The following is a 24,385-nucleotide window of genomic DNA, read 5'->3' on the forward strand; positions in this document are numbered from 1 at the left end:
AAATGAAAAGTGAATGAAAGTTGTCAGGGAAAAATAACAGCTGCCTCTAAGGTCCTGAAACCTGTCGAGAGACCTCATGTAGCAGAGAAAAGGCCTTGAGAGAAAATCATGTCAATTCTTCTCTCGTCTTTACTCATCTATATGCTGCTGATTGCTTTTTGTGTGTGGCTAATTGGTGTTTGCATGGCTTTGGCTCCTTTTGTCCCTTTAGATGTATTTACACTTGTGCGAATGTGTTTGTGTGACGGGAAATCTCATTCTGTGTGTGTGTGTGTGTGTGTGTGTGTGTGTGTGTGTGTGTGTGTGTGTGTGTGTGTGTGTGTGTGTGTGTGTGTGTGTGTGTGTGTGTGTGTGTGTGTGTGTGTGTGTGTGTGTGTGTGTGTGTGTGTGTGTGTGTGTGTGTGTGTGTGTGTGTGTGTGTGTGTGTGTGTGTGTGTGTGTGCAGGGCCCCTCGCTTTAAGGGTTACCAGCAACAGGACAGTCAGGAATTGCTGCACTACCTCCTGGACTCTATGAGAGTGGAGGAGACAAAGGTGAGTGTGTGATTTAGTTTTTCTTACACATGGTATGAAAATCAGACCATTTAGAGCTGGCAGAAATGTGCATCATCTTCTGTTCACCATTTGTGATTTCACTATTAGGGGAAGGTTAAAAATCCTTTCCTTGCTCCATATCCAGATTAATTATTTAAAAATGCATTAAAAAATAATAATAATGAAATAAAGTATTAAAAAATATTTAAAAAATATATATATTTTTAAGTTGGTATTTGGCTGATCTAAATATAAAAACAGGTGAGTAGGCGGTCCCTAGCTTTTGTTTAAAGATTGAGCATTTAAACTACAAGTGCATTGTGGTCAAAATCTAGAAATGTCGTCCTGATTCAATTGAAGTGCTTAAAAATTGATGTTAATACCAGGTCTATAGGGGGTCTTGTTCTCAGTGTTATGCCCTCAGTCTTCCTCAGTGCATATATAAACAATACCAGTCACTGCAAAGGGCTACTTTTGCATACTGACATTGAAACATTGACCGCTCGTGAGCAGATGCAAAGTAGATTGATAGGGTGCTTCTTGTAGAACGGTACAGCTTGTGGGTCTCTTAATACGGACGTGCCAGGGGCCAAGACCCACACAACCCCACCAGTGGCCATAACTGCTCTAAGAAAGCGGGTGCAGCATTGGGTGATGAGCCCCAGGGCCAGCCAGGCCCATTCAGACTTGTGAATGTGGACAGTTGTGCCACTTAGGAACCTTGCAAGTGGCGCGACTGGCCTCATTGTGCATCCTGGGAAACAGTCAGCTGCTTGTTGAGGCTTTGTGATGTAGGTCCGTCTCCACCTCCCTCCCTCCACACTTTGGGGCTGCAGAGGGGGAGAACACAGGAAACAATCTGGTTTAAATGTTCCTCATTAGTGATGGGCGTTATATCGAGTTTGTACAATATATTGATATATAAACGAAATAGGATAAGGCAATACTGTTTATATCGATATACAGTAGTTTGATAATACGAGTGCATCTGAAAAATAGCAGAGGACACAGATTGAGCTGCTGCATGGGAAGTGCATAATCCAATTTGTCCTAAACATGAGACATGCTTGATATTAAAGGGTTAGTTCACCCAAAAATGAAAATTCTGTCATTACTCACCCTCGTTTCGTTCCAAACCGTGAGCACACAAAAAGTATTCTAGTCACTTCATAAAGTTAATGTTGAACCACTGTAGTTTTTTATATTTTAATGACATCTTTACTACCTTTCTGGGCCTTGAAAGTTGTAATTGTGTTACTGTTTATAGGAGATCAGCAAGCTCTCAGACTTGGATTTCATCAAAAATATCTTAATTTGTGTTTCCGAAGATGAACAAAGGTCTTATGTGTTTTGAACGACATGAGCGTGAGTATTTTATGACAGAATTTTCATTTTTGGGTGAACTAACCCTTTAAGCGCTTCAAAATAACTTGTAAGATATAGGTAACGCTTGTAGTTTAACACGGTTGCCCCATCAAATGCTCTAACAGATACTTGCGCTGTTTAATGCATTTGAGATGTGGTGTTTTCCTCAGTGCATATCTTACATTTCACAAGTATGTTCTCCATCTGTAAATGTTAGAAGGCCATGCAAATATTTCCATTTTGCTGCCAGGAGTGGAAAAGAGAGTAATTGTGTAAGAGAGTAATCATCAAATGTAGGCTAATATAATTATTAATCTCAGATGAGAGGATGTGTGTTCTTCTTACCAGGTAACTTTTTTTTTCTTTTTTTTTTACTTAGTGAGTTTTGCTGTTTTAAAAAGCATTATATTTCGTTTTAGATTGTAAAAGTTGTTGTTACAATGGTAGAATGTAATTGTCATATGTCATTTTTGCACATAATAAATAGTGCTTACATTCACTATATTTGTTTAGGGTCAGTAAGATTTATTTTAATGAAAGAAATTAATACTTTTATTCAGCAAGGAAGCATGACGTTGATCAAATGTTACAGTATAAAATTCTTTAATGTTATGAAAGACTCATACTGTATTTCAAATAAATGCTGTTCTTAATTGTCTATTCATCAAAGAATCCTAAAAAAAAATGTATCACGGTTTCCACAAAATATCAAGCAGCACAGCTGTTTTCAACGTTTCCCATTGATAATAGTTAAAAATGTTACTTGAGCAGCAAATCAGCATATTAGAATGATTTCCGAAGTGAAACGGAAGACTGGAGTAATTGCCTTCACAGACATAAAATACATTTTAAAATATATTTAAATAGAAAACAATTAAATTGTTGTAGTATTTCATAATATTGAAGTTTTTATTGTATTTTTGATAATAATCTGGTGAGGTGACTTCTTTAAAAAAAACTATGTACTGTATATATAGTTATGTACTTATTTATGAATCTAAAGATGTGAAAGTGAAATATTCATTCAAGTTTTTGCTAAAAAAAAAAATCATGTAAATTTCTAAAATAGTTGGGGCTACAATCAAGATCATTGTGATTTTGATCGATTGTTTTATAGACGCAAGCTTCAGAATGCTTTGATTCGTGTCTTAGCTACGGTGTAACAGTGCTGAGACCCCTTAAGCCAATCACTACACATGGACACCACAATATTTATGTCAATTAGCCAATAGGATCACTGCTCACAATATGCTAATTAACATCAATGAATTATCACCAATTAGTTGTTGAATAAAACTGCTAAGAAAGGGGCCGTTTAAGTGGGCTCAACTTCTCAAGAGTGTGTGGTGGCCTAGTTATTTTAGGGTATGTGTGTGTTTGTGTGATTAATTAGTGTGTGTTGTAGAGGGGTCCGACACAGATGGGGGGTTTGGGGGGGTTGACTGGCTGAAGGAAGGGGATTAACCAGGCTTTTGACCTAAATAGGCAGTCCTGAGCGTGGGGACGGGACAATGGGGGAGACTGGTCGAGCCCCACAGACATCGCCACCACGGCCAATTATCTATTGATTGGTGCTTTACTGTGACTGTGTCTTCTAACAGCTCTCTCACCAACACAGTCACTGACCATGTCACCTCTCATTAAGAGCACAGCGACACTCGCCTTCGAAAGTCTTTATGCCCACACATACATGGGATATACAATGCATGTGCTGTGTAAATATGTGAAGCACACATTTACTTTTCACCATGTGCACGTGTTCATGGCCTTGCGATTCCTTTAGTTAATTTACCGCAACAAAAACCTGAGAAAAAAAACATCCAAGGGTAAAACGGTTTAAAGTCTGAGGGGGAAACGGTCATGTCTTATTTGATTTGATCGATTGACAAATACAGAACATGTTTCACACATAAATAAAACGTTGACAGTTTGTTTTATTTAAATTGAAATGTCAACTTTTCATTATTAAAAGATACAAACGTCTTTACTGTGCCTCTATTATTTTGAAAATTATAAAAGGAGCTTTTTGTGACAGCAACTGTTTGAGCTTCATTATCTAACAAAGTGGCATCACATTGTGTTTACATTGACAGCGTATTAAAGCAGGCATCCTCAAAGCCTTTAACAACCCCACGGAGAAGACAGCTGATGAGGAGACAAAACGACAAGTGAAGGGTGCTCCACCTCTGCTTCTGTCACCTGCTTTTTACATCACTCAGAACAATATTGCCATCTAGTGACAGCTTGCATTCACAAGCGTCTAGAAATAATGGCACAATTTACATTTAAATGATCATTTAAAAAATGATCTATTATTTGTGTTCTGCTTAATATACATATTTCAGTTGTATGTGTGTATAATTGTTGCTTGTTTTCTTGTTCTACAGCTTATGGAAAGGAAGGAGTGAAAATGAATTTTGTAGATCGGATTTTTGTCGGAGAGCTAACCAGCACAATAATGTGTGAAGAGTGTGAACATGTGAGCATTTCTCATTTGTAATGTACAATGTCCAGATACAAAGATTATATAAATATTGATAAATTAATAAAATATCTATATGTGCATGTATGTATATGTATGTTATTTATATATATTCATTGTGTGTTATAATATTTTGCAATATTTTTATTTTATTAATAGATCTAGTATTTATTTAAATAATACAGTGATAAAGGGACTGCTTTAAGACAAATCATATGGGATACATTTTAGAGTCTCTCTGAATACCACAATATATATATATGTTTATATGCTTCACTCCTAGATTTCCACAGTAAAGGAAGCCTTCATTGACATTTCCCTTCCCATCATAGAGGAAAGGGTGAGAGCAGCCTTAATTTGTCATTCCACAATTGTAAAACATTTTTTTCTTTCTTTATTGTACTTCTATTTCTTTTGAGGGTTTGTCTATTTTCTTGCCCAGATCTCTAAGCCCACAAACGCTGGTAGACTGGGGAAAAGTGGGCGGGAGCAAGACGGTCTGGTCTCTCATGATGACTCGTCAACTGCCCACTCACAAGCCAATCGAAACAGCAGGAGGTTGAGCGGACAGGTTGGTGGATCCATTATTGTAAGAGAAGCATTATGCAGTTCTTATACACTATCATTCAAACGTTTGTAGTCTGTAAGATTTTGTTTTTGAAAGAAGTCTCTTATGCTCACCAAGGCTGTATTTATTTTATCAGAATTTCAGTTAAAAAAAAGTATATTGTAAAATAATATTGTAATTTAAAATAACGGTTTCCCATTTGAATGTATTTTTAATTTAATTTATTCCTGTGATGGCAAAACGGATATTTCAGCAGTCTTTAGTGTCACATGATCCTTCAGAAACATTCTAATATGCTGATTTGGTGCTCAAGAAACATCTCATATTATCATCTTTCTTTGATGAATAGCAAAAGAACAGCATTTATTTAAAATATAAATTTTACTGTCACTTTCGATCAATTTAATGCATTAATTGCTCAATAAACATATTCATGTCTTTAAAAAAAAACTTACTGACCCTAAACGGTTGAATGGTAATTTATGTGCTTCCTAGCATCCTTGTTTTTAATGTGACTTTATATGTGTGTGTATGTGATCAGAAGCTACAGGGTCGCCATTCATCCACTTCTCACGATGAGAGAGGCGCAGACTCGGTTTCTAGCCGACAAGAGGAGGATCTCTGTGTGGCTGGTCGTGGCCTGGCAAGTTACCGGGCGGATACGATGGGCAGCCAATCAGACTGCAGTGAGAAAGACTCCAACCTTCTGGACAGCAGTAATGATGCAGACAGCGAGGCCTCTGAGAGCGAATGGTCTCCTCGTATCCCATCTGTATCCGGTCATAGTAGCACATCAGATAAAGTCTTAACCACCACGACTGCAACCACAACGGCACACAATCCAAGTCTAAAACCTAACCTGAGTACAAGCCACACTCCCTTAGCCCCCATTAGACCTCAGCAGGGCGGTGCTGTAGAGCAGCTTGTCAGTGCTGTGTCCAAGCTGGGCCTAGTGCACACTTCCACCGACACTCTGCCGGTCAGCCACAGCCCAGAGGAACCAACTGAAATCCGGGAGAGAGACCGTCAACACCACCAAGGGGCCTTCCAAGCCCTCTGTCACAGCTACACCCCCAGCTCTAAAGAGTGCTCGGTACAGTCCTGTCTGCATCAGTTCACCTCTGTTGAGCTGCTCATGGGCAACAACAAACTGCTTTGTGAAAACTGCACTGAATGGAGGCAGAGACAGATGAAGAGGAGTGGTGTGTATTCTCACAGAACTATTCTCATAGCAATACTAACTGTTTTCAACATAGATAATAATTAGAAATGTTTCTAGAGGACCAAATCAGCATATTAGTAAAATAGTATACTATAATATAGTAAAAATAGAAAAGTTATTTTAAATTGTAATAATATTTCACAGTATTAATGTTTTACTGTATTTTTGCTCAAATAAATGCAGCCTTGGTGTGCATGAGACTTAAAAAAAAAAAAAAAAAAAAAATTTTTTTTAGAAATGTATTGTATGAAATATATGTAAAGATATACTATTCACCAGTATATCAAACAAACATTTGGCCATATTCATAAAACATGTGCCAAACAAAGTTTGATCTGGCAATTAATGGACAATTAATGCTCAGAAACTGGCTCTGCTTGTGATTTATGAGGGCCCAAGGTCTAAAATGTAGCTGTTTTAAATACAAAACATTCTAAGTTTTTTTTTTTTTTTTTTTTGGCCCAACTATGTGCTTGCCATCGTGTTAAGCATTGCAATTTCTGTCATCAATTTCTGCCTATTCATTCATTAAAAAAATGCCTTGTTCCCTCCTTATGCTTTCTGTGGTGTAGTCAAGATTCAGAATTAACACTTTATGGGTGGTAAGATATATTTATGGCTGGTAAATTTGTCAAAAAGCTTGAGTGTGTAGTTCTCTTTAACACCATTTGTTGCCTGTCACTTGTTTTATACGTATGTTTCAGATAAGAAGGCTGAGAAAGTGTACACCAGTGCCCGTAAACAGATGCTCATCTCTGCGCTTCCTCCGGTGGTCACTCTTCACCTCAAACGCTTTCACCAGGTATTTCACTCATAGAACTTGCACTCGTCATTTGCGTTGCAAAAGTAAATTTTTGTGTCATTTGAGCCAGTTTGTTACATAAACACAACTGCAACAATATCATCACTACTAGACAATGTCAAGTTTATATTGATGATATGCTCATTTTCATCTTCAGAGTCTATTAACAGAGCATACTTTAGAAAAAAAAAAATACATCTATAATCATGTTTTTCCAAGCAAGGTTATGTTATGTGCTGCTTTGTGTGCCGATGCAGTGATTGAGCTGTCTTCACTTTCGCAGGCCGGGATGAATCTGAGGAAAGTTAATAGACATGTGGACTTTCCTCTCATGCTGGACCTGGCTCCTTTCTGCTCTGCCAATTGTAAGGTACTGATCGGAGTTCTACATAAAGATCAGTGATTTATGAATCTGCGCGGTTCTTTAACGTGTAAGTGTGCGGTATTAATTTAGTATTTATGCGTGTGGCAGAACCTCGGGTCAGGAGAGCGTGTGCTTTACAGCTTGTATGGCATTGTGGAACACAGCGGATCGATGCGAGGTGGGCACTACGCGGCCTATGTGAAGGTCCGCACGCCTCAGCGTAAACCTGAGCAGCGCAGGAACCAGTCAGGTACAATGCCTTCAAGGCAGTATATAGTTTCCATGTGTGCGTCAATATGTTTTCTTCGCAGCTGGTTCTGAAAGGCCTGAATAACCTGTGGGTAAACAAAGGGTTGATTTTATCCTGGCATTGGTCCCCCATTCACCACAACCTTGAAGATGCAGCTCGTTCAGTAAAGGCCAATCAGATTTGTTTTTTTGTTGTCGATATACAGTATGGATTCGTTCTTCTCTACTCAATACTCAAGGAAAGAGCCTGCCTTTCAGCAGCATTTGGAATAGAGAGTGAAAAGCCCACGGAGAGCTGAGAGAAAAGAGTGTGTACCCTCGGTAGTTAACTGTTGTACTGCACAAATTCAAGCTGAATTGCTGTAATGAAGGTACAAGGTGAGAGTGCAAGACTCTTCGAAAGGCAGCAGGGCAAATACATTTTGCCCTTTTGTCTCCATGCTTTTTTTCCAGTCGTTCTTGTGTTTGCGTTTTTAGAACCAGAAAAGACAAAAGTGAATAAAGAGGGTCAAATCTGCAGGGATGTGTATATAACTCGTGAAGTATCACATTGTGTTCGAAATGTGACATTTTATTAGAATGGGTTCAGGTGATGATTGTTTGGGTCTATTCAAATTAAAGGTTATTATGAGATTGATTGTCAAAAACTGATGAACAAATATGGTAATCTGATGATTTGCACTTAAAGAGTAAATGATTGATTTCAAATATAATGTTAAATGGCTATAAATCAAAGAAAAAATGACATTTAATCAAGCATTTAATTTATTTTAAATGCACATACATTTTCATTTCAATGTTTACAAGTTTTAATATTAGGTGCGATTAAAAAATTCAATGAATTATTTTTTATTTAATTCACAGCCTATTTTTTATCTTCACTTGGTTGTTTTTCGCTGTTTAATAATAACACTGATCATTAGTAGCGTAATCTGGATGTGTTTTTGATGTTCAGCCTCATCTCAGCCTCTTTGTGTTCCTCTGAATACCAACATCTCTGTATGTTTTTTTAGGTTCCAGAGAGGCCAGTTCAGCCCCACAAGGCCAGTGGGTGTATGTTAGCGACACCAACGTACAGACTGTACCGGAGTCTAGAGTGCTGAACTCTCAAGCTTATTTACTTTTCTACGAAGAACTGCTATAGAGCCGTGCGGCCACGTGAATGTGACACGATCCAGATGAATGCAACAGGCAATATCAGCTCAGTCAACCGCGAGCACTTACTGCATGCCTATATCCTTTTATTTTAATGTAGGAAGGATTCCATATACTGAAAGCTTGGACTTTTGACTCATTCATTACTCAAGGTCATCTGAATTCAAATTGGGAGCTATTAATATTGATGTAAAATAATATTCTGAAATTTAAGTTATTTATATTTTACAGCTAATATTTGAGTTTAACATTTGTGTGCGTGTGTGTGTGTGTGTGTGTGTGTGTGTGTGTGTGTGTGTGTGTGTGTGTGTGTGTGTGTGTGTGTGTGTGTGTGTGTGTGTGTGCGTGTGTGTGTGTGTGCGTGTGTGTGTGTGTGCGTGTGTGTGTGTGTGTGTGTGTGTGTGTGTGTGTGTGTGTGTGTGTGTGTGTGTGTTCATTTTGCTGGAGAAATTGCCAAAGAGTAATTTAGGGTAAAAATATGTATAGAATATGTTATATGAGAGGGAGGATTGTGCCAAAAGAGTCTATAACCTTTGTTGTGAAAGGGAAACTCAGCACAATATGCAGCTGTTGCTTTCAAAGCCGTTTAAACTGCACTGGATCACACAAGCTATTCACTGCACAAACATCATGTCATGATTTGTTAGGAGGCAATATTACATTCACAAGGCTGATTGACAACAATATAATAAATTGCAATTTGTTGATTTTCATTCATTTATTATTTTTGTTAGCACATTTAACTTTGATTTGCTTGGTCAAGACTAATTTTTCATGTTTTTGTTTTTTTTGTAATGTATCAATAGTTAGAGTGGGCCCTCCTGTAAGGTTTTATGAATTTACAGCTGAGATGTAACGTATTTCTCAATATCTAATGGTTAAGGAGTTGGTATAATATTCCTGGACTTTGCCTCATGCCTAACTAAATATGAATAGAAAACAGTTTTTTAGATTATTATTTTTCACACACGACTACATCAGATCAGTGCCTACAGTTTATGAAGGCTGAGATTGTTTGTGCATGCCTTTAGCAAAGTATTAAATTCATATAAGAGTATAAAGAGAATGATTTGTGTATATACCGATTAGAATTATACATAATTGTATGTAAAAAATGAATCATGTTCAATACTATTTATTCTGTTTCCTGGGCAGATATTGTAACACCATAGATTTGTGTGGTGTGCAAGGCTTCAGGGTTCTTCAAGCTGTTCTTTTGCTTGAATTTTGTGAATATAATCTAGTATAAATCGTTTAAAATAATTTAAATACATTTAGTTGACAAAAACCTTTGAGTGGGCTGAACTGTTTTGTGATTTATGGGCGTCTTCTCTCTATCTCTCTCTCTCTCTCTATCTATCTCTCTCTCTCTATCTCTCTATGTTGTCGACCATTAATCTCCGCTGTCGCCACAAATTCCAGGATGCCATTTTCACTGTCCACGGCTGCGATGCCGCATGACGGGTGAAAAGCCGTGCTGTTTTAGACCATGTCGCTGACTGGTGAAGAGGAGGTGGGTGTGGAATGCAGAAAAGGGCAACGTCCGAAACGATCCCGTCCTCCTGCCTTCCTCCTCTCCTCATTCTGTGACATTCAGATCAAGCTGTTAGACAGTTATCAGTTACAACCGAGTGTAAAGACACCAACAAGAGTGCGCAATCTTTTTGAAGCCCGTGTCTATTTTTAAAGCAGTGCTCTGGTTCTGGGACATTGTGCCGGTGATTTAATGTGAGTTAATGATAGGATGTGTTCCCTCAGTCTGAACTGACAGAGAAACCTGATCTGGGAGACGGGTGGAGATGCTTTTGCTTTCAAAAGAACCCGCTGAATGTGAAGACATGTCAGGTTGGGAAAGGGTTTTTGCTTTTCTTCATACCTTCAGGGCAGACATAACAAGTGGTTAGAGATGATGCTTGTTATCTTTTTTGACCCAGCTGTGTTTGTGGTTTACTCAATGACATGTAACCTCTTCTGTCATTCTTGCAAATGCAACTCTGTCTGTTTGGGGTGGCAGCACAGTGTTACACTTGTCTGAGGCTGGGTCAATTGTATTCCCTGTCACTGGACACTAGAAACTAAATACTAGAATCGGTATGATGGATAGGATGTCAGAGCTCTATTTAAGTGGCGGCCATCTCATTTCTTGCTATTGAACCAGTATTAGCGTGTGCATTTATCTGCTATTATGTGTTAAAGATGCCAGAGATGTTCTCTGGAATGTTGGGTGTATTCAACTCTTGGATGCTTTACATTATTAGTTTGTTGAAGGTTTGGCCTTAAAATTCCTTCATTCCATACAAGCTTCAGTAACAGTGTGGTATTGAATTGCTCACTGAAACGATCAATACCACACTGCGCTTCTGTCTTAGAGATTAAATTCAGTTTTCACAAACTGCAACCAGAAAACCTAAAAGGAAAGACTATTACATTACATTCTTATAACAATACATATCTAGTATGTTTATTGTCAATATATGGGAACTGGTAATTTTGATCATGTAACTGCATTATTCCAACAGTTGAATCACATTTTCACAATACTGTTTCATATAAATGGTCCAGTGGTAAGAAATTCCATGTAGTCTCTAAATTATTATAAGGTCCTGAAAATGGCTTTCATAATAATTATAAAAACCTATTAACCAATTTTATGCTTAGTAATGTTTTAACTTGATTTATAATATGCAGAGGTGTCACACTGTTTCCATTCTGCTGGGCTTCTGGTCTTACTTTAAGCTGATATATAGATTCATTATCAGTTGTTCATTATCAGTCATTATGAGACAAAACATGCCATAAAATAACTAAAAATAAAGAAGCTGAGATTATTTTTAAGTTATGAACCAGGAATCCCAAAGTCCTGAAAAACCTTGGTATATTTTAAAAGTGTAATTGGGTCATTCCTGGGATTTGGTGCCTTTTATGTCCCCAGTAAAAATCATGATCTTACTGCCTTAAAATGTTAAAAAATATGAATTTTAAACCTGTCTTAGTCATAAATAACACCATTTCAACTCTAAGCATATTGAAGTTGATTTAAAAAAAAGTAATTTAAAACATTTCACAGCATTTTTTACAAGCGGCTTTGTCATTACAGAAGTACCAAAAATATATTGGGCAGCTGGGGACTTTTGAGTAAAACAGGTTGAGAACCGCTGACTTAGATTCATCCATAGACTTGATGATGTGCAGAAATTTGTATGTATAAAACAAACAAGCATTACATTTTATATAGTTCTAAGGGTAATTTAGACAATTTCAGTTATTCTTTTTAGTTTATACAGCAAGATCTTATTAGATTTTAGAGGATTATTATTGTTATTTAAAAAATATTATAATAATTATAAATTATAATAATGAAAAATGTTCATATGATCTTCACGCATATCCACTAGAGGGCCTGTGGGGTGAGGTCACTGTTGTTGGCATTGTTTCCGGGTCATCATTTCATCGCCATTTTACTGTTGAGAAGTGGAGAGGTAAGGAATCGCAACGTGTCTGTAATTCTTCCGCGAACTCCTTCAGAGTCCTGCACTTCTCATTGGGATCAATTGCGGAGATTAGGGAACTAGTACATTTTGTGCGTTTATTATTATTATTTTTTTAATGAGTGTTGATGTTGTAGACGCGCGGCCTAATGCTTGCATAGCCAGATTGACGACGACGCTTGTGTTACTTTTACTCTTGTCGTAATTATATTCAGTGAAATACAGAAAGGTAAATGCACAGAAAGACTTTGTAAAGCACGGGTGCATGTACCATTCCTAGTCTGGTTTTGCAGTAGTCTGATTGCGATTGTGGTTTCTCTGCTGTGTGTCTTCGGAACTGCAGCTGTGCGGGTTACATTACAAATATAATGATCCGCAATGAAAAAGGAGGGTTTGTTTTTCATGTCCTTACGAGGAAACTGCTAGTCAAAACAAGTCTTAAATGCTTTATTTGCTGTCACCCTTTTTTTCACTGTTAATTATGTGCAAATAAAGTGTTTGTTTCATGCACATCTGCGTGTGTATTGCACAAAAATGTGTTTTTAGATATTAGTGCTGTATAATCTAACCAATAGGCTTCTGGCACAGGAATCACAAGGTGAGAGATGTGGGACCAGGGAGGACAACCCTGGCCTCAGTGGCCTCTGGGCTCACAGCAGCAGTGGATGCAGTCGTTTCAGCATCAGCAGGATCCAGGTTAGGCCGTTGTTCTTATCTGACTGAGATAGCATACACTGATCATGTATTCTAGTTGTTTAAACTGCTAGGGGGTTTTGCAGGTCAAGTAGACTGGGCTGCTCTAGCACAAGCATGGATAGCACAGAAAGAGTCCACCGGAGGGGTTCCCGACCAGCCAGTGATTCAGCCCAATGGCCAGGAGATGCAGAACATGGAACCTCCAACCCATAATAACCATGGTGCCTTTCCAGGCGATCCCAATTTTGGCAGGGGTTGGCAACCAGGTGAGAAAAATGTTTCAGTTTGACCATGGGCATTTTAAAGAATGTCAAATAAAAGAAATTGAGTAAATCATGCATCCAGTTTAAGACTGCATTGTGTCACGCCATGAAATGGAAATTTTATAAATGCGTCTTATCTTAATGATCTTATTGTGAATAGTTAATCCAAGCCTGTTTTATTTTTATATATGTTTAATTAAATGAACTTGATCTTCTGATGAAACGACAGACTTCTCTGTGGTGTTGTATGTCAGCTTAAACCCTGCCCCTTTCTTAAAATCGACTATAAGCTCATTCAGATCTGCTTTCATCCAGTCAACAACCAATGGATTGTTTTCATTTTTTATTCATGTATAAACATTGCTCAATTACTATTGGAAAACTCATCTAAATGTTTGCTCACTCAGTGTATTTGTGTTTTCAATGGACCAATGTCCCCTTCCTACTTTTTTATTGTTTGATAATTAATTTTGTTCATATTTACTTAAAGGGATAGTTCACCCAAAAATGAAAATTAGCCCATGATTTACTCACCCTCAAGTCTAGGGTGTATATGACATTCTTCTTTCAGATGAATACAATCGGAGTTAAATGAAAAATGTCCCGGCTCTTCCGAACTTGATAATGGCTGTTTCTGTTTTGAAGTCCATAAAAGTGCATCTATCCATCATAATAGGGCCCTCATAGGGGGTTAATAAAGGCCTTCTGAAGCAATGTGTTTGTGTAAGAAAAATATTCATATTTAAACTTTACAAACTGTAATCTCTAACTTCCTCTAACTGTCGTACGTGCGTTAACGAGACGCTGGTGTTCCAGCATATCTTTTGATTGAAAGCAGAAGTAGCCCTTTCCTATAGGCTGCAGCTAAAGGGTTGCAAAAGGATAAACTATGGTGAGGCATCGGAATTTCAAAAACCAAAGATATTCGCCCAAAACACCCAAAAATATATTTTTAGTTTCGGCCAAAATCATTTACTGAAATGTTAATGCTTAATTAGCACTTTTCTGATATCTTTTAGTGTTTAATTTGCACCACTTGTATAAGCTACAACAAATAAGCGTGTTTACAGTCAACAAAAATGCTGCTAGTGTAGCAATATGGACAACTGATTTAATTCATCAACTGATAACTGATAACACAACACCCTGAACAGCATACCGTGTTCAAATACCCACTTAAACACTTTTTCTACTTAAACATGCCAGTGCTGATCATAAGTGCACAGCTGTTATGTTAAAAGTGTTTAAAATGTGATTTTACTTGCGGATTGTTTATAGAGTGGGCAATGCATAGCCATCCTCCTCATCCCCCTCCAGAACAAGCATGGATTCCTCCTGGCCAAGGACCGATGGATGTCGTCAACCCGTCAGAAGACAGTAACAGTCAAGATAGTTTGGAATTTCCTGGAGACCCACACCATGGGGGCTTTCCTCAAAACAGTCATGGGTTTGGGGGTCAGCCTGAGCCTTACCCTATTGGCCCAGTTGGTGTCAATCAGTTTGATTATCAGGTACGCTTGCTTAGGTCTGGGTTATCAGAAGTTATTTCCAATTTCCTAACGTCTGTTTTAGTTACATTTATGTCCATTTCACCTTAGCATGGAGCAGCTCCAACGGGGGCAGCATATGGACCACCCTCCACCGGGTTTCACGCACCTTATTGGCCTGAAGGACCGCAGAACAGAAGAGAACGGCTTCCTACCTTCAGACCAGAACGGCCCAGATCCCCCAACCAGATGGGAATAAAACCAGAGACGCCTACTCTTGGTGAATATAAATATTGATTAATGTAGATGCATAAGGGCCATAACACACCAAGTCGTCAGTCAGTCGTCGGTGATCGTCTGTTGGGCTAGAACATAGGGCTGGAACTAACTATATTTTTTTCAGTCGATTAATCTATTGATTATTTTATTATTTATTTTTTCCTTCTTCTGAATAGTCGATTAATCATTTTGCTAATTTACCAATAAATAATAGCCGGAACTAATTTATGTATGAACTTTTAAATGCATTTGTGCAGAGCACCATTTTATTCGGTCTCCGTTTTAAAAATTCCCACACTTTAGATCGGGCTCATTTTTTGTAATAACGGCTGATTTTCAGCATGCCCAGGAGTTTGAGCCGCAATCACTTGGAATGAACATTAATCGTATGATATTAACCGTACAATTTACAGAATTTTACCTGAGCATTCTAGTGCATGAGAACATGAGCCTCATCATGATTGATATTCAAAGTGGCAAACAAGTGTTGCTGTTAAAGACATTTATTTCCTTACACTCATGCACTAGTTCATTGTTTCCCAACATTTTTTCAGTCACGGCACCCTTTGAAAATGTTAAAAAAAATTTGGCACCCTACACTAGTGTTGTCACGATAATACTTTGATACGATACCTTAAATGTATCGATTTTCAATACCACAGGGAAGAACCACCTACTGTCATATAGATATTTTTAATATTATATAAAAAAAAAGTCAATCCATTGAAAGTCTTGGAATCAGTCATTTCTTCGTAAGAGATCACTTTTTATGATTACATATTTAATTAAGGCTTTTATTCATATATAAACATTGCTCAATTACTATTGGAAATCTCATCTAAATGTTTGCTCAGTGTATTTGTGTTTTTATATTGGGATAATTTTGTAATAAATGCAAAAGGTAGCTTGTTTTTAATATAGTGTATAAAGTAATAATTTCACATTTAATCTCCAAATTAATGTAGAAACAACATAAAGACAGTATATTTTAAATAATTGTTTAATGGCATCTTTTTATGAATGAAGGCCATGAAGTATCACTGATACCAATACTGCTACTGACGTCTTCAATGATTATTTTTTTCCTCAATTTTAAACATTAAAGGAGAACTCCGGTCAATTTTAACATTGAGCTAATTTTTTTGTAAATTTGGAGTGCTGTCAATACAGAGAACAACGACAAAAATCAGTGTTGCCTACACCGTGTTATCCTCTTTTTAAAATTTGCACCGTTGACTTCAATGGGGCAAGTTTTAAACCTGCTTTAAGCCTCTTAACATCCTTGATGTGTCATTACAAGTGCCCAGCCAATGTGAGTGATTCCTTCAGAGTGATCACGAGTGAATCTGACTGCAGTAGATGTGAAAGATAAGAATAAAAATTAAGTTAATTCGGCCAGCGCACATACCTGTATTTACATCCTGTTTTCGGTCAAAGTCCATTGTAATTGATTGTCGAGTTCACGCGCGGTCTATGGACTTCAACCGAAAACAGGATGTAAATACAGGTATGTGCGCTGGCTGAATTAACATCACTTTTATTAATATCTTTCACATCTACTGTAGTCAGATTCACTCGTGATCACTTTGAAGGAATCACTCACATTGGCTGTGCACTTGTAATGACACATCAAGGATGTTAAGAGGCTAAAAGCAGGTTTAAAACTTGCCCCATTTAAGTCAACAGGGTGCAAATTTTAAAAAGAGGATAACACGGTGTAGGCAACATTGATTTTTGTCGTTGTTCTCTGTACTGACAGCACTCCAAATTTACAAAAAAATGAGCTCAATGTTAAAATTGACTGGAGTTCTCCTTTAATTATTGCCATTCAACACTACAGTATAATTGAAAGCTATCAATTGTAACATTTATTAGGCTCCAAAAAATATACATTGTTATATACACAGAAATTGAATAAAGTTATCAAACACTTTAGTCTTCACTGCATAAATTATAAATTAAATATAGATTAATCTTTATTAAAGCTACAAGCGTTCTTTAGTCAAGAGCAGTGAGTAATTTTCTGTTACCTGTGTTCTTTGATTTGACAGCACAGACATAACCGATGTGTTTGTGAATACACATTGTGACAATACTTTCATGTGATTTGACCATAAGCGCAGCAAGCCATGGAAAAGAGGCAGCTTTAGGTGCACTGGGAATTAAATAATGCACAACCTCTGCAATTCAACACCGAAAACTTACAATTTGCATTTTTATTATTCGTGTGGGTTATTTGTTATTAGAGACATCCGAGATTGATATAGAAACGTAATACATTTATTTTTCCACATTTTAGTAATTTAACATTTTTTTATGGAGTTTTTACACGGCACCCTTGTTGGGAAACGCTGCGCTAGTTGACAGTCGCTAGTAGTCTTTGCGGTGTGATCAAGTGCAGCTTTTTGGCGAAGACGCAGCTGACATGAGGCAACAACACCTTCACCTTCCGTCGCTGTTAGTTCTTTGACGTCGACTTGGTGTGTCACGACCTTAAAGGAGAACTTGGTAGCTTTTTTAACTTAATAAAACTGTCTAGAAATCATTTGGATGGTTAAACAACCTGTTCTGGTGATATTGGTGACTTTCCCCGCTCCCCCCAGCATTCCCAGGCGGAAAACCAACCTTGCAACTTGTTCACTACCGTCCCGGCAAGATAGAAATTGGAAGTCTCGTGAGAAGCGAAAGCGAGAACGAGAACGAGCGCGAAACACAAATCGCTTTACGGCAATTCGACATAAACACACACGCATGTATGATGTATTACCAGATTACCCACCTCGATAGACATAGCTCCACGCAATACAGTTGGCTTGCTCCGATCAAAACAAACGCACATGAGCAGCGGTAGAGAAGGGGAGGAGGCCGCCGCAAGTGAGTTTTTTACGACTGTGTTGTGAAATATACGCCCCACCACAGCTGTAGGGGGAGCTCGTGGGGAAAACATGCGACAACAAAAGGGAAAATCAGCGAAGAAGTGACTAGAGTTCGCTAGAGTTGCTGAGTTCTCCTTTAAGAAAAACTGCTGTTATAGAGGGATGCACATGGTAACACTGTCTTGGTTCTAGATGCTGTTAAACGGAGGACCTTGCCGGCATGGATTCGAGAAGGCCTGGAAAAGATGGACCGTGAGAAGCAGAAAAAGTTGGAGAAGGAGAGGATGGAGAAAGAGCGTGCTGAAATGGCAATTAATGAAAGGGATAGCGATATAGTAGAGGAGGAAGGTGATGGGCCTCGGTTGCCACGCAAGAGCAAATTTGTAAGCATCTTTTTCAGAATCTGTTTACAGCGAAGGAACCTGCTGAGGTTACTTTGGCAACTGTTGTCCCAGGGTTCACTGACATGCACAAATGTTCATTGACAATCAATTACCTTAAATAATTCAAAGACCTCATGAAATGGCTCGACAAGCACAATTTTATTTCTCTTGTTGATGTATTTTCCATTGAAATATTGAGTGTACACTACTTTTCAAAAGTATGAGGTTAGTAAATGCTATAAAGAAATTGCTACTTTTATTCAGAAAGGGCTGAATTAAATTAATCAACGTCCTATTCATTAAAGAATTCTGATTACAGTTTCTAAAAAAATATATTAAGAAGCAAAGCATAAGAAATATTTCTTGAGTACCAAATCAGCATATTAGAATGACTTCTGAAGGATCATGTGACACTGAAGAATGATGTAATGATGCTGAACATTCAGCTTTGGCACCACAAGAATAAACTACATTTTGAAAACTATTAAAATAGAAAACTGTTACATAAAATTGTAGAGAGTATTACTGTTTTAATTGTATTTTTGAACAAATAAATGCAGTCATAGTGAGCATAAGAGACTTTTTTTCAAAAAACGAAAACTTTCCAGGCCCAAACTTTTGAAAAGTAGATTATATCTGCTACAACTTATAGGCATAAACTAGCACATAGATGACCTTAAAACTATCTGACAGGCACTGAGACACAAAACTTCCAATTAACTTCATGGAGTCTTTTAAGTTGTTACATTGCTTGTTAGCTGTTGCACCCTAACACTAAAAATACCTCTCGGCGCTAATGTCATCCGCAAGCATGTGGTCTCTGGTCCAATCATCTACTCCTCTTTAATTCAGGACAGTGATGATGAGGATGGTGAAGATGGTGCCGGCGAGGATGGCGAATCTGGGAGGAGGCTGGAGTTTGGTGGTAGAACTTCTCCTGTTCAAGAAGACCAAAGTGAACCAGAAATGACAGAAGAGGAGAAAGAGTTTCAGCTGGTCTGTTCACACAATCCTCTGTCTTTGCATTCACACTCGTGACTTGTGCTTCTCACCGTTCCTATTTGCTTCTTATAGATGCTGATGACTAAAACTCTTCTCACCGAAGTCCTCCTTGAAGTCACAAATGAGGAGATCTTCCTACTGGCTAAAGAGACTCATCGCAGAGCCACTAAAGGTCTGCTCCTGTTCTCTTCTGTCCGTGCAACTGTGCCTTCACGTTTAATTCTGAGGAAGAGCCACATTAGACTTGGTTATGTTTTGACTGATATATATATATATATATATATATACGAAGATTTTTTTATCTGACTGATGCACCTTGGTAATACTTTGATAAGCAAAAGTATATTTCTTCATCGGCCATTCTATGCTAATGCAACAGAAGATGAAAACAAACCGCAGAGGGAGGGTGGATATGGTCACACAGATGCAGTTAAATGCAATCTTTCAAAGGGTTCCCAGTCTAATCCGTTCCTAGATTTACTTCCTGTAAAACAAGTACTTCCTCACTTCTGTGTTTGCCAGATGGCTTCTCATTTCGAAAGTGACACTGCATTAGTACAGACTGGTTTTCTCCTCCACTGTTTGCCTGTTTTGACAGATTTTGTGTGATAACCTTCTTCTTCTCTCCATCCTTTTTTTTCTTTTCTTTTTTTCTTTTTCTTTTTTTGCCGAAGGCAGCTCTTGTGAATAGTGCATATGTGTACCCTCATCTCTAGAGACTCTTGCCTATTCGAAAGTGGTGGCTGTATGTGTTTTAACATGTTGTTCCTGTTGTTGATGTGAATCAAAGCTCCTGCAAAACAGCTGGCACAGTCAAATGCACTGGCTTCTCTGACCGGCCTTGGTAAGTGTCTTTACATTTAGGTCCTCCGGGGGGGTGGGGGGAATTAAACGGGGGTGTGGGGGTTCTCAGCTCTCTAATGAACTTTGTTACAAGCTCAAGAGCTCAAGCAGCAGATCTTCTCAAAATGGTTAGCTTCCAGCAACACTTTATAGAAGATTATAAAAACGCATGCTTCTTTTATTAAGGTGGGCTTTAGTGAAGTATTATGTAGTCGAGTGGGTGAGAAAGGAGGGACTGTTAGCTTGCGACTATGAATGCTATGCTCCTGCAGTCCGTTATAAGAGAGGGGCTTTGTTGCCGCAGGAGGGCTGGGTGAGTACGGCTCGGACGAGAGTGAGGATGAGGAGCGGAGTGTGAAAGGGTCGGATTCATCAGATACAGACGATGAAGAGCTGCAGCACCGCATTCGCCAGAAACAGGATGCCTTCCGTCGCAAAGAGAGAGAGGAGCAGCAGCTGCAGGAGAGGCTGGCACTGGAGGTACAGACTATAAAAGGTACGTACATCCAGAGTGTGTGTGTGTGTGTGTGTGTATATAATTCAAAATTAATCGAAATAAATGATATACATTTAATGTATATCTTTTAATATTTAATTTACAAAAATATATAAATATATATATATATTTATGAATGTGTGTGTACACATAAATTAATGAATGTATATATGAATGTATCCCTGTTCTATTTTTTTATAATTATAAAAAAAAGGAAAAATAAATATAAAAAATATATACACTATATTATTGAATGTTACAAAGTATATTTTGTAATATATATTGTTTTATTATAGAATAACTTTTCTAATTTAAAATATTATTTATTCCTGTGATGGCAAAGCTGAATTTTCAGTATCATTATCACATGATCCTTCAGAAATCATTCCAGTAGACGGATTTTGGTGCTTAAGAAACATTTATCAATGTTGATACATTTGCTCAATTAAATACATCTTTGCTATATATTTTTTTTATTTTTAAGCCCCAAAAAAATGACTGGTAGTGTGTTTTTTTTATTTTTATTAATTGTTTATTTTGTGTTATTAGTTGACAAAGAACATAACTATTATTCAACCTTGTTAAATGTGTATTCAATAACTTTTTGTTTGTGTTTTCAGAAGATTTGGCATCGGAAAGAGTGAGCAGAGAGAGGGCAGGTTATGAGGAGCAGACAGATTCCAAACACAAACAGGAAGTTAGGGAAAGGGAGGCAGAGCCTACAGTAGAGCGACGCAGGTCGCGTAGTGAGCCTGAGGTCAGTGAGGTCAAGCGTGCGAGCAAAGAGCACACAGGGCGTAACGGAGGAAGTGCCAGCCCCTCGCAGAGTGAGCGACGTAGCCGCACCTCCAGCTCTAGCTCTTTCAGCAGCCGGTCCTCTTCATCCTCCTCATCCTCCTCTCGTAGCTCCTCCCGCTCCTCCTCTCCTAGAAGGAAAAGGCGACGCAGCCGCTCCGCCTCTCGCGGGACTCGCAGGCGCAGCCGGAGTCGCAGCTCTCGCAGGCATCACTCAGAGCGCGACAAGGGCAGAGACAGGAGGCGGAGCACCGAACGTTCCTCTCGTCACAGGAAGCGTAGCCAATCACGGCAGCGCAGATCCAGCAGGGGCCGCAGGAGCAGGTCCAAAGCCAGTCGCAGCCGCAGCAGAGAGAGGAGGCGCAGCAGGGACCGCAGGCGCAGCCGGAGTCGCAGTACGAGCCGCAACAGGCGGAAACAAAAAGCCTCCAGCAGGGACAGGGACAGAGACAGGAGGAAAGAGAGGAGCCGGAGCCACGACAAGGAGAAGAAGAAAAAAGAGAAGGAATTAGATAAAAAGAAAGACAAACAGAAGGGCAAGGAGAAAGAGGGCGAGGGCAGTTCAGTAAGGGACGAGGAAGACTATGGCAAATCGAGGCGGAAAAAGGAGAGCGAGAGGACTGAATCTCACAGTGAGAGGTTTACCCGGCAAGACAGCAAATCTAGCAAGAAAGGCTCCACCAAAGCTAGCAAGAAGTATTCCGATTCAGAGTCCAGCAGGAGCAGGTCCCCTTCCCCTGAGGTTAGCAAAGAAAAAAAGTCTAAGAAATCAAAACGTAGTCGATCAAGGTCAACGGAAAAATCTCACAAGTCTGGTAAGAAGGCAAGCCGCAAACACAAGTCTAAGTCACGATCAAGGTAGTATCCATTTTCTTTCTACTTTTTTATTTTATTTGTTGAACTGCTTTAATTGTTTGTGTGTGAATGGTCAATAGTGTTTAGAATGTCAAATTAGCTTCAAGTTCATTTTTAATTAGCATGGTACATTTAAATTTGCAATCACATAATGTTGAATGTTAATAGCCGAGTTATCCGTAAATGGTTGGGCTGTGCTTCTCAAGTGCTACTGAGATTGATATAATTTCCCCCCTTTTCTCATTCAGTGTTGATCCAACAGCTGTTTAAGGTGTGTGTATGAAGCTCTGGATGTGATCTGTTCTAGTGATTGCACTAATAGTCTGTCTCCCGTTTCTCTTGCAGATCCACGTCTCCCAGCCGTCGCAAGCGTTGAGGGGTGCTCTGCCTCTTATCTGTGCACTTCTTTTAAAATTCCATGAGTTAACAGGCTTGTCTCATTATCGAGGCAACGTTGTAGGTGAACTCTCCACTCCAAATCCCCTCACTCCCCTCATTTTGTAAATATATGGTATTTTTAAGTGTTGTCTTCAAAACAGATGATTTTGAATGATAGTTTCTTTTTTTGCCTTGTATTATGCAAGACTAAGCATTCGAGTAGTCAATAGAACCTTGAAAATGTAACATTTTAAGAACCTAACACCAGAGGAAATAAATTCTCATTTAATGTAAATTGTTCAATAAAACAAGAATGATTCTTTCTGTCTGACATGGCCTGTCTCATTTTGTTTGCTGTTTGAAATGCCTTGTTCTGGGTGGAGACAGATTATCAGCAATGTAGAATTATTATGAGCATATTTACAATAAAATCTTCATTACATGATTTAGCGTTGTCTATAAACCACATTCAGTGTTCTTTGCACAACAATTAAAAGTTTGATCACTTACCTTCATGTTGTTTTAAACCTGTGACTATTTTTTTGCCCTCTATGTAACAAAAAGTGAAAGTATTCTGCCATTATTTTCAATAAAAAGAAAGTGAGTGAGGATTGGGATCAACCTCCAAAAGCACTTTAAAGACGTCTCGTGCACTACTGTTATTCTAGAACAAACATATTTATAAGTTATTCACTGATAACCGTTAAGCACTGCGGTCGAACCGAGGCAGTGAGTTGAACTCGAGAACTGTATCGGTCTGATTCGTGAACTCACATCGTTCAGTGAACTACATGCATTCTTCAAAAAATCTGTTTACATAGCAGAAATAAAGTCGTACATGTTTGAATTGACACGAGACTGAGTATGATGAATTCCTATTTTTACGTGAACTCCCCATTCATTTCCTGAATTACATTTTTAGACTCGTGTGAGCCACATTTTTAGTTTGTTGTCATTGTTTTTTCTTTCGTGATAAGTGCATAATGCTACCGAGAACGTGGAATGGCAAGTTGTTTTGCGGTCAAAGTAACTTGAATGTTGTGGTTTCAGATTTGCAGTATTGATTTAATTTAACCCTTGTGTTATTTTGCGGTATGTTTTTTTTTTTTTTCTTAATATTGTGTGACTTTCTCATTTATCATCATGAACATGCATGCAAAGTTTCTACATGCTGATGTGTTTTGACATACAAACAAAAGTACTATTACGTTCGTGATGTTCGCGGGTCAATTTGACCCTCATAGGCAGCTATTCTAAAGCATGGGTGTAACTATCAGTGAAAGCTCTATGGACGCAATAATATTTTTTAAACTGTGTACAATGGCATTACATTATTCTACTCACCCTTCCATTGAACATTAAAAGGACATTTAAAAGTGTAAAAGCGTCAACAAGGCTACTTTCAACAGACCATGAATAACCCAAGAAGTGTGAATCTTTCCCAAGCAAAATCGGACGGTTAAATATCATGTGGTAATCTGTATAACATACGTTGCCTTAATTATAAAAAAAGATTTAGGCTACTTCAGTATTGCATGATACTATTTCAAAGTGGGTTCAGTCATTTTGACAGATAATAAATTGTATTTACCTGTGAAAACAAACCTGGAAATAGACGTGAGGATGTGGGGAGAATAAAAGAGAGATTATTCGTGCATTCCAGTGAATTATAATGGAATAGGCCTATATTGTAAATTAAATCGGGAGAACAAGACCACAAATGTGCAGTATATTTTTACCTTTTTCATAATATTACAGCGGAATGCAAAAGGAAAAAAGATAATAATCATGAGGAAAAGAATGC

The 24,385-nt window shown here is 38.3% G+C and overlaps 2 protein-coding genes across 9 annotated transcripts in view; both read left to right on the forward strand.

Moving 5' to 3' along the window:
* usp45 (ubiquitin specific peptidase 45) overlaps window positions 1-10,024 on the forward strand; it is a 33,358-nt gene extending 23,334 nt beyond the window's left edge. The window contains exons 9-18 of the mRNA XM_081388812.1: window positions 446-533; window positions 3,992-4,073; window positions 4,286-4,377; window positions 4,664-4,720; window positions 4,823-4,951; window positions 5,490-6,150; window positions 6,875-6,972; window positions 7,256-7,342; window positions 7,445-7,586; window positions 8,599-10,024. Of these exons, the coding sequence (XP_081244938.1) occupies window positions 446-533; window positions 3,992-4,073; window positions 4,286-4,377; window positions 4,664-4,720; window positions 4,823-4,951; window positions 5,490-6,150; window positions 6,875-6,972; window positions 7,256-7,342; window positions 7,445-7,586; window positions 8,599-8,729 (1,567 nt within the window). The 3' untranslated portion in view covers window positions 8,730-10,024. The remainder of the gene's footprint in view (window positions 1-445; window positions 534-3,991; window positions 4,074-4,285; window positions 4,378-4,663; window positions 4,721-4,822; window positions 4,952-5,489; window positions 6,151-6,874; window positions 6,973-7,255; window positions 7,343-7,444; window positions 7,587-8,598) is intronic.
* Window positions 10,025-10,460: 436 nt separating this feature from the next.
* Window positions 10,461-22,905, forward strand: pnisr (PNN-interacting serine/arginine-rich protein). Of its 8 annotated transcripts, none has more exons than XM_081388807.1 (12): window positions 10,461-10,585; window positions 12,817-12,924; window positions 13,008-13,190; window positions 14,466-14,698; window positions 14,786-14,954; window positions 18,022-18,212; window positions 19,065-19,208; window positions 19,287-19,386; window positions 20,005-20,058; window positions 20,362-20,553; window positions 21,174-22,206; window positions 22,549-22,905. In XM_081388807.1, exons 2-12 carry the CDS (start codon window positions 12,834-12,836, stop codon window positions 22,577-22,579), a joined length of 2,421 nt encoding a protein of 806 aa, XP_081244933.1. In that variant the 5' UTR covers window positions 10,461-10,585; window positions 12,817-12,833; the 3' UTR covers window positions 22,580-22,905. The 8 variants fall into 8 exon arrangements, with proteins under 8 accessions (XP_081244933.1, XP_081244937.1, XP_081244930.1 ...); XM_081388811.1 differs by having other exon boundaries at window positions 10,466-10,585; window positions 21,177-22,206; XM_081388804.1 differs by lacking the exon at window positions 10,461-10,585 and adding an exon at window positions 12,135-12,219.
* Window positions 22,906-24,385: the final 1,480 nt, after the last annotated feature.

The sequence above is a fragment of the Scardinius erythrophthalmus genome (assembly GCF_964197995.2).
Source record: "Scardinius erythrophthalmus genome assembly, chromosome: 16".
NCBI lineage: Eukaryota > Metazoa > Chordata > Actinopteri > Cypriniformes > Leuciscidae > Scardinius > Scardinius erythrophthalmus.

Bases quoted from the DNA above. Each gene is read 5' to 3' on its own strand.
- pnisr (XM_081388807.1), top strand. From the start codon at position 12,834: ATGTGGGACCAGGGAGGACAACCCTGGCCTCAGTGGCCTCTGGGCTCA. The intron at 14,699-14,785 runs GTACGCTTGCTT...ATTTCACCTTAG, and splicing joins TCAATCAGTTTGATTATCAG to CATGGAGCAGCTCCAACGGG. The intron at 20,059-20,361 runs GTAAGTGTCTTT...TTGTTGCCGCAG, and splicing joins GGCTTCTCTGACCGGCCTTG to GAGGGCTGGGTGAGTACGGC.